Source organism: Glycine max, chromosome 19 (assembly GCF_000004515.6).
Source record: "Glycine max cultivar Williams 82 chromosome 19, Glycine_max_v4.0, whole genome shotgun sequence".
NCBI classification, from domain to species: domain Eukaryota; kingdom Viridiplantae; phylum Streptophyta; class Magnoliopsida; order Fabales; family Fabaceae; genus Glycine; species Glycine max.
In genome coordinates, this window is record NC_038255.2 from 50,474,710 (window position 1) to 50,485,561 (window position 10,852).

General features: G+C 29.7%; 1 protein-coding gene across 1 annotated transcript; it reads right to left on the bottom strand.

Annotated features, from left to right (window-relative positions):
• Positions 1-515: 515 nt before the first annotated feature.
• On the bottom strand, positions 516-3,204 carry LOC100790050 (probable WRKY transcription factor 53). The gene is made up of 3 exons (XM_003554714.5): positions 2,658-3,204; positions 2,418-2,546; positions 516-1,488 (listed from the first exon to the last, which is right to left on the bottom strand). The coding sequence occupies exons 1-3, from the start codon at positions 2,972-2,974 to the stop codon at positions 846-848; spliced, it is 1,089 nt and encodes a 362-aa protein (XP_003554762.1). The 5' UTR covers positions 2,975-3,204; the 3' UTR covers positions 516-845.
• Between the last annotated feature and the right edge of the window lie 7,648 nt (positions 3,205-10,852).

Consider the following 10,852-nt stretch of genomic DNA (forward strand, 5'->3'; position numbering starts at 1 on the left):
TGCTTGCCGGTCTGATGGAGCACCACATCCTTTTATGACATGTAACATAACCAGGGAAATGAATTCCATGCATTCACGCAGTCATAAATTCATATTGTTAGATGAAGATAGAATGACTTGCATTTTAAATGTATATTTCAAGTCGGATTTACCATGAGAAAATATAAGCCGTCTTATCTTAATCAAACAGTTATGATTGACTGAATACGTGAATTCTGTGACATTAAGGAAATCTGGGTCCTACATATATCATTAGGTGGAGAGGTAGAGGGAGGCCATTTTGTTGTGTAGAAAATAAAAGATCATGAAGATATAAGGTTGGCTTGGTAGTGAAGGGAGAAGGGAGGGAGGAGCGATTGTGGGTTCGAATCCTCCCGTTAACAAAAACTAACAAACTAACAATTAATATTTGATGATAAAAAAAAGATCATGGAGCCTAAAGTGTTGGGCTAAAAGAAGACATATGAGATGATGCATTGACCATTGATCACAATCAAAATTCTAGACAACAAAAATGAGATGAGAACTCATTTATTTCAGAAATTCCAACCCTGCTTGAACCAAAAGAAGACTAATGAACCAATTACAAAAGTAAGAAAACGGTAGACTACAGCAACAAATTATTTACGCATTACATCCTAGGTGAAGGTACATTACATACAGGAAAACTCTCCAAACTTGCATGACAGGGATGTTTCATTGTCTTGATTTATCAACATGACTTATGATTACCCTTCCATAGTCAGGATCTACGACTCACCAGTTAATCCGGAACAGACTATGGCTATGCTGTTCTTAGTTCTTACTCTCTCTTTAACTATCTACGTGGAACTGCAGGGAAGTTCTTATGAAGAGAAAAATTCAGGAATGTTGAAAGGGAAATCCGTGTCAAAATCCCCTTTATCAAGCAAGATATCCAAATCCAGGATTGGGGACTTGGTGACTGAAGTTGGGGCTGAAACTATCTCAGTGATATCAGATTCTGAGGTTTGTATGTTTTGGCATAATAGTCCAGTGCTGTCCAAGTGGTACGCTGACAAACAGAAAGGGTTTGATTCTGAAGTCGCTGGTGATAAGAATACTGGAGAGAAGCTTTCCATGAAATGGTTTTCAAACATAGTCTCGGGTAACATGTTGTCCTCGTTTTCTGATCCAATTGATGGAGAAGGAAAGGAAAACCATGGGAAGATATCCTCCTTGGTTTCCAATTCCTCTGTTTTGACTTTAAGCTCTGTTTCAAAGGTGAAAATCACCTCAGGGGTTTGTTGTTGTATTTTCTCTAGAAGTGGTTGATTCTTTTGAAATTGATTTTCTCCCAAACATGCCTTGATGTTTGATGGGAATGCCTTGTTTAAATGCTTAGCTTGCGTGCATGTATGTCTTCCTCTGTAGGTCACCTCAATTGTTGTTGGGTCTTCATCTGACCTTTGAACTTGTTTTGTTGCTAGACACCCTTGTACATTTCTATGTGTGCATCTGTAATATCCTCTGCAATGCAAACCACTAGTTAGTCAATTTTTTTTTTTTGTAAAACTAGAAAATAACTTTTTTTAAGTTGTTAATATAAACATTAGATTGGCAAAGTTAGTGTGTTCCGAATGACAAATAAAATTATTAGTAGAAACCCCTTTTGTTTTATGCCTTGAAATGGAAGCTTGAGAAAAAAAACCTACATTCTTTTTTGGCAAATAGACATTGAATAAGAAATTAAAAAAAATTATTGAAATACATAACATTGCGTTATTTATGATTTTTTTTCCTACTATTATGATTTTTACAACAAATACTTTTTTAGTTACTGGAAAGGTTCTAGTAAAATATACTTCCAAAAATAAATAAAAAATCAGAAAAAGGGGTATTAATGACCTATTCTTGTCTCCTCACTCATTATCTCATTATGAATTCGATTTGCAATTTGCCAATTTGCATGTTATTGCGTTTACTTCTGAATGGGGGCACATGAGCTGCCAAACCCACATCCAACATGACACTTTGCAACAAGTTGTTCCGCTTGATAAGAGTGTCAGGTTTCTCCAGTGTACAGATGGAAGCATCCCTCTTGCACCACTCACATAACTTCATTAATATAACTCGACAAATTTAACAGAAAGCACTAATTTGGATTCATTTGTAAATGGCTGACATGGTCTTTTGGATAAGTTTACAAATTGCAAATCATTTTAAAACACTGGAGGGACTATAACCATTAAAACAAGCAAAGCGAACGCATCGCACATGCATATTTATTTCCCTCATTAAGCATCATTAGCTAATTGGCCAGTGGTTGTTCATTTAGCAGATACCTAAGGCCACTGGTAGAGACTAAACTATGTTCTCATGCTTCTAATCAAATGCTAATTAAACTTGTTTAATTTATTACAAGAAAAAGTTAAATGGGAAAAGAGCTTCAATCTAACCTTGGAAACTTAGCTCTGAGAATATCCTTTTGGCCATATTTTCTCCAGCTATATCCATCATCCAATGACCCTTCAAGTCCTCTTCTTGAGCAAATCTTCACTTGCTCGGTCCATCTGGGCATGGTCTTTCTGCACTCCACAAATTCAAAAGAGCCCCAGATATTTGAAATCAGAACACAAGCCTCAACAAATGACACACAAGTCACAAAGAAACAAGATCTAGGTAACTTATGACATTACCTTTTCTTGAGGGCAGCTTTGTGCTCCAATTCACGGTCCACGACCTCACTTCTGGGGCTCCCACCATTTGTAAAAGAACAATGGGAATCCATGATGTTGCCACTGGTGGTCTTGGCCTCTCCCATAATAGAGCCCCAGTTCAGCATGGTGAGTGCTTTCTCATAAGACAAAAGTATTTTCTCAACAAACAATTCATTGGTTTGATGGGACATTGGAGAAGATGAAACCAGGTGGTTACTAAGCTGCTTTGTTAGTTCCTTTCCTTGGATTAGTTCATGGATCAGACTAGTGTGTTTCCTCTTGGTGCTCTCTTCCATTTTGTGAAAATGAACTAATAACAGCAACAGCAATGGAATTACTCTCCTAGCTTTAGTTGTAGCTAAGGCCTTTGGTTGCTGAATAGCTCTCAACAAGGGGGTTTTATCATTTTAAGAATATTATCCAAGGCAAAGTGAGCAACTGATATGCCAAATAAGAGGGTGCTTAAGTGAGGAGATATAAGGCACAAAAGTGGAAGTGAAGGTGCGTGTGAAATAGACATAGGACTTGCTTGGGGAAGGTGAGACGAAGAAGGATATATAAGGGTGAGAATTTGAATGGAAAGAAGATAGTTTTGACTGGCCAAACTGAATGAGTTTTCCACAAAGTGGGTCCAGAATAGTGGAGAGAATAGTACAGGTTTGAGTCTTTTATTTTGTTCTTTCTCTTTTATCATATAACTGATATAAGTGATTTATCAGTTTTATTTTTATTGATGATTTTCTAATATCTTCCTTAAAGAAATAGAGTTTAATATCATTCGGAAGAATATCTTATTGGTATAAGTTAGAGTCTTTGGGGTGAGAGTGATCTTTTTCATTTGATGTGCTGACCCTTTCAAATGACTAGTCCAACCCCTTGGGTGGGTCAAGAGAGAGCCTCACGCGTGTTGTTTCTCCCTTATGGAACGGACTCAGCAACTACATGGAAAGAAGACCGAAGATTCTTTTGTTGCACCTCATCATTTCCAATCCAATCACTTCTCTGTTGTATCTTCTTTCCTGTTTTGAACAGAAATGTTACTTTACTTACTAATGCACAATCTAATGTCATAACATTTTTTCATACTTACCGAGTAGATACAAAAATAAAAGTTGGTAAATACCCCATTACTGTTTGACAGGGTGTTAGTGACATGTTGAGAATGATAACAAAAACCTACGTAGAAAATTACCACACAGACTTATACCACAAACGAATATAGTCATTGAACTAGCCATAAGGAGATCTCCATGAAAAGGGCTGTCCAGCAAATAATTTAGAAACATATTTAAGTAATAATAATATACTTAATTAAGGATTATAGATGGTTAAGTAATTGAATTCACTGGGTGATTAATTGATTACCACCCCTATCTACGAGGGTTTTGTGGCTTTAGGCTCAAAGGAAGTGACATGTCTGGACTTGAATAGGACTAAATAACAGAAAGGGACGTATGTTGCTATCGTAATGTAATGTGCATCACATTGCTTAGGTTGATATTTATGCTCTAACGTGAGTCTCATCTCATCCCTGCTCTCCCCATTAATGGGTCTTTCCTTGGGTAGGTGTCTTGTATGAATTCTTGAATTTATCATATAAGAAAAATGAACTCTTGAATTTACCGAAATAGCTTAACCCGTGCCCCAAATAATAAATTACTTCCGTGTATACACACCAGTATAGTTTTTATTTCCTCTAGTCATATAATGATCATGTTCCGTAACTTACGCTGTCACTTCAGATAATCAAATCTAAGGATCTTCTAATAAATTTGATGTTTTTATTTTTTTTATTTTTAATTTAATGTTTTTATAAAAAAAAACAATTTAATTCCTAATCTTTCTGATCTTAATCTCTATACTTCTATTAAAGTAGTTAAGTTAGTTAAGTTTAATTAATAATATTATAAATTTAAATTTTATTTTAAAAATACTCATAAAATCAAAAGATGTAAACAGTAATTATATTTAACAACACTGTGTGCCATTCAAGATATGGTTTTTCTACCAATAAATATGAACATTTAATTAATATACTCTTATACGTTAATTAAGTTGGGATATATTTTCTCATAAAACCTTTCGACAAATAAATCAAACTAGTGTGAGATTGTTTTAACTTAAATAATAATAATAATGTTGCATTTTAGTCTTGGATATATCAAGTGGATGATAGTGGAGGATACTTCTGCTCTTTAAAAAAAATTAATACATTTTCTCTTGGAATAATTTAATTGGATAGTATCTTTCTTCAATTATGATATATTCAATTTTTTTAATTCTTTTATAAATAAATTATATTCATTTAAAATAATTATGCATATTTATTACAATTTTAATTAGTTTTTTTTCTTTTAAAGTTGCTTTTTTATATTTTCCATTAGGAGAGGTAGCTATATTCAATATCTAACCGTCACTCAAAAAAATTTGACCTTAGAAAAGAATGTTTGTGGAAAAAAATGCATTTTTATATATTATATGCGAATTAACTGAGCAGGTTTTTTATAATAGAAAAAATTAAATATTTTACATTTATGTGAATTTATATTTACAAATTTGAATTATAACATGCAAATTACTGGTATATGAAAAACACAAATCATATAACTAAAATTATCAAAACAGAAACATTGAAGAGTGGTAGTCGCAGGCCATCAAAATATTATTTTATGACGTCAACATGCAAATTAAGAATAATGACGTGCAAATTGAAATAACGAAACCTTCCCTCTGTAAAAAAAAAAAATCCTACATTGATCAACTGCAATACTAATATCTGCATGGAGGCCGCAACTGGATTCAATAATGGTAATGTTTGCACATTGAAGTTTTCCACGATGGTCTCAGCTCAGAAACGCGTTTGTACTCAATCAATGTTGATTAGCGAGTCACAAAAGTAACTGTGGAAATTTTATTTCTAAAGCCCAAAGTCCACAACGTGGACAATATTTTATTCGAAAGTTTAACAAAAATAGTAAAAGACTACTAGTACGTTGGTAATTACTAATACTACCTCCCTCCAAATATAGGTTGAGTTTGATTTAGGGAGAGAAAAAAGAAATTTTGTGGGTCTCATATGGACCTAAATATTTTACACTTAAATTTAATTCAAAAATTTATCTTCTATTTTTATCCTTTAAATTACACACAATCTTGTTATCTTCAAAAGAATCTTATGAGATATTTCTTTGTATCTTTTTATAACACTTCTTTTAAAATTATCTCTTGTATTAATTTTTTTTTATAAAAATGTCGTTAATGATTTTACATGGTTGTGAATTTTTTTTAAAAAGTTGTTAAAAAAAGAGTTATATTGAAAGTGATCAAATATGTTATTAGGTTTCTGATAGAGATTAATCATCAATAAAATTAGTAAATACTTTACATTAATATTATAGTGTTAAAAATAATGATTTTATCTCTTGTATATGTAATGACTCGTTGTCAATTACAGGGAACAAAGAACAAACTCAAGCAAAATATTTTATTTTAATCCATTTAAAGTTCTTTAATTAATTTATTTATGAAAGTATTTGTAAATTTTTCGCATTTGAAAGGTCAAAGGCTAAAATGCACAACACCAAAAGAAACTTTTTAGGTATATATACAACATCACAGTAACTTAAATATCCTCAATACATGCATTTAAACATAAATCACACTATAAGGATAAACTATATAAACTCTGAGCCGGTCTACTTCATACATAACTTTAAAGGGAAAATGTTAGGATTTTATTTCATGTTAGATTTAACTTATAGATAAGGCGTTATCCAATCATGATGCACTAATTAAACTATTATCCAAATCGTCTCCCAAACAAATAAATGAGGGATTTCATGTAATTTAATTAAGAATTAGGTTTTTGTTTTGTGATTATCACAGAATAAATAAGATAAAATAAATTACAATAAAAATTAAATGACAACAAAATAATTAAGTAAAAATAGAAATACTAGAATATACATAACAATATGTAAATAACACAATATGTAAAAATCATACATAAATCATAAATCTTAGAATTTACATAACAACACATATCTTAACAATCATCTCACAATAATCATCAGTTCATCAACCATGACATCAAGATTCAATCCGAACCAATTTTTTTGCATACTCCTAACCATAGCTAACACTTCCAACACATGGATGGTTACAAGACAAGATCATTATAAATTATCATCAATCTTATCACTATCACCACATTCACCTCATTAAACGATATTCACATCATCATCAAGAAATCAACCAACACAACTCAAGGCAACATCATTCAATATAATTATCTTATCATCAATATAATGCATTTCATCAACAATAAGAGCATAGATCAATCAAATCATATAATTATGCATCACCATACCATTATAACAACTTTTCACTTCATGTTTAAGGTTATCAAAATATCTCATGAGTTTTTGGTTACTATCTCCTTCATTTTCTATTATGCATTTATGACCTTCATAACTTATAAACATGATAAATAAATATATACTAACTAAATTAAGTTTATTATTGCCCCATTTGAGATCTAAGATAATTATTTCCAACTTTTATGTTCACACAAAGACCTGATTTATAAGCATACTAGGCCTAAAATTACAATATATATATGAAACTTTTACTTATTACGAACAACTTGATGTTTGTCCACTAATTTAATCATTTATAGAGTTATACATAACATTTTTAAGTGAAACTAAAACCATTATCTAGGATAATATTTAAGAAAAATACATATATTTAATACTCAATATAAAATATAATTTAGTTAAATATTTATAAAAATATAACTTATTTAGGATAGTATTTAAGAAAATTATATATATTTAAATACTCAATATAAATATAATTTAGTTAAATATTTATAAAAAAATATAAATTATCTAGGATAGTATTTAAGAAAAATACATAAATTTAAATACGTGATATAAATATAATTTAGTTACATATTTATAAAAATATAACTTATTCAGGATAATATTTAAGAAAAATGCATATATTTAAAAATATATTTATATTGAGTATTTAAATATATTTATTTTTCTTAAAGACTATTCTAAATAAGTTATATTTTTATAAATTAATATATATATATATATATATATATATATATATATATATATAAATTAGTCAAAAAAACCAATTTTTTTAAAAAGTTGTCTTTTGAAAAAAAAGGACGTTGTGTATAAAAAATAAAATAAAAGACAGTAATGAAGAAATTGATTCCTCACAAATTGATTTCTAAGTACTAGAAAAAGCAGGTGAGAAATCGATTTGTTTGTTACAGTAAAATATATGATCAATATAAATATTTTTGGAAATATATTATTTGAATAAATAATTAATTTATTTGTATTTTTTGGTGAAAAATTCATGTTATGTAGCATGGAAGTGATTTTTGAAACCGTTTTTAAGTGTTTAAAACTCTTATTTGTAATTGCAGGTTTGCAAGTCTCTTGTCTAACTGATGTTTGTGCCAAAAGGAATGCCCAAATAAGATGGTCTGTACTCCTAATGTCATTATGGTATATCAAGGCATGTATTCGTAATATGGTGTGTTTTGTTTGTTATATGACATTTTTATTACGTTCTCAAATAACCTCTATGCTGTTATGTTATATGGCATTTTCATTGCTCTCTCAAATAATTTCAATTGTTAAGTGTCATAAATTACTTTACCCAAGAAAATTGTATTTTTAATTATATTTAAAAATAATAAAAATACAATAATAGACTCACATTATTATTTTCATCAGTAAATGTTAATTAATTTTTATTAAAATACTAATAAAAAAGATTTGAATTCATTATCTCTCTTTTATTTTATTTTTTTAATCAACAAATCAATTTTATATTTACATATTGATAAATTCAGAATGTGTTCCCAACACACTACCATTGAGAAGCGTAGTACTGCACCACGCCATTCCAATCTGTCATGCAGTCAAACAATCTTGACGCACATGTCCCACCCTGATGCCATGCTTGGTTCAGTAAAAAAAAAGAACGTAGGCCCATCAATTCATTTGGGTTCGTGCTATACCAGTGGCCGGACTCCGGAGCCATGCTAAAGAGCTGAGGTTGCCGGTTATCAATGGAGATAATTTAGATGGAACCCAGGAGCATTGAAGACAACTCAAACTAAGTAGATTGAACGAGTCAAACCTACTAACCTTAAATTTTGCATATTTGCTCGGTTATTAATTTCAATTGAAACAATTATTCAAAAAGATACATTTAACTTAACTTGGTTAACCTAAGAATAGCTTACAGTAAACTATAAATAATACACCAACATTTAAAAATCAAGGTTACAAATCAACTAATAATAATATAACTCATATAGAGTAATCATTAAAGTATCTCAAAACATCATAATTATATTATTTAAGTATCCAACTATCTATAAGATAGGATCATCTACATATTAAAATAAGAGATTTTCTATAGCTGTGTTATATTGGAATTACCAAAATATAATCTTCATCATATACAATAGAAGTCTACCAAAAGATGGCTAAAATCTTAGATAAAACAACAAACCCCAAAGTCAATTACTCAAGCACTTGTGTATCCGAGGGAAAAAAAAAAGGATAAAAGACTTAGTGAAAACATAAAATACATAGGGACCATGAAGGAGAAAACAAACATAATACAAGTTTTTTTTTTTCATTTAAAAAGAATTGAAATGACGTTAAATAAAAGCAAAAACAAATGCAACTCACTTTCATGAAAACTAATATTTACTCCCTTGAAAATCCATTAGAAATATAATCAAATCAAAATCAAGAATATGAAACTTTACTCCAATTTAAAAATCACATTATCTCTTCGTTGTAGCAAACGGAAAAAATACGCTAGATTATCTCTTTGTTGATGTAGCAAAGTGTAACCAATCACATAATACATAATAAGAAGTCAATTCCACATTTAAACTACATTATCAAACCATAAAAGTATTCATCAAACCATTGAGGATCACAAGAAATCAAGTTTCGACCAAGTGAAATAAATACTATACTATATACTATGTTCTTAAGTACTCCTAGAAATCATAATCGCCAAAAGAACTTATTTCAAAATTTATTTGTTTTTCCTAAAAACAATTAAAAGTGTCGCCAAGTATATTAATTACTCAACAAAAAAGAATACAATCAATGTCTTTTAATACTCTTGGGAGGAGCAACGTCATATTTTCCATGAAATCTAGGTATTAAAATAAAAGAACAAAATATTACAAAATCTCAAAATTATAATGCCCAGAATTTTTAAGGGAACCATGATAATCTTACTATTTGGATTTCTAACACTTTACACACAAATCACTACTAATTTATAACATAAAAAAGTAGTCATCTAACTCAATGAATTATAAATTTACCTTAAAGAAATCAAATAGAATTTTAAAGAAATGATTTTTTCTTTACCTTGATCGCTTTCCATTGAGTGCTAGGTGTAGGAAAATGATGGGTTTTAGAGCAAATATGGAAAATGAGTGGAAAGTGAAAAAGAGAAAATGATGATGATGGGAATGGAGAAGGGGAGGTGCACTAGAGGGATAAAGGGTTTTGTTGTAAGAAAAAAGAAAGAAGAATGAAGGATCTGAAGAGGGGGGTTCTAATAAAAAGAGGAGGGAGGTTTTTTTTATTATATTATCTTTCTCTCCTAAGGGAAATGGTGCATTTCAATTTTGAATATTCTTAAACTGAGATTTCCATGTGTAAAAAAATTCAAATACCTTTTGGAGAAAAAGACTATCATGTGAAAGATTTTTTATAGAGAGAGTAAAGTGTAAAGTTAATTTCACATCAAATAAAAATGAGAAAGTTAAATATTATATAACTGAAAATAAAACCTATAAATTTGTGAGTTAAAAAATATCAAATTTATTTACATATCTTGTTTAATATTCCATGGTCAAAATCATTTTCCATGGATAAAATATCCAAAGCTTGTTTTTAGTCCCTACAAAAACTATTGTATGTTTTTTTTTCTTATAAAATTAAAATGTTACTTTTTTTAGTCAAGACTAGATTAAGAAGAAATTAAACCTATATTATATTTTTTTAACTTAAATTTTAAAATATAATTTATAGGGATTAAAAGTCATCATAAATATTAAAAAAAATACAGGAATACAATTTGTGATTTTAAAAACCACCACA

What these genes read in the sequence shown, in the direction of transcription:
- LOC100790050 (XM_003554714.5), bottom strand. Translation starts at nt 2,974, where the DNA reads ATGGAAGAGAGCACCAAGAGGAAACACACTAGTCTGATCCATGAACTA. An exon ending in AAAGCTGCCCTCAAGAAAAG is followed by an intron (nt 2,547 to 2,657) that starts GTAATGTCATAA and finishes TGTGGAGTGCAG; the next exon opens with AAAGACCATGCCCAGATGGA. An exon ending in CTCAGAGCTAAGTTTCCAAG is followed by an intron (nt 1,489 to 2,417) that starts GTTAGATTGAAG and finishes TTTGCATTGCAG; the next exon opens with AGGATATTACAGATGCACAC.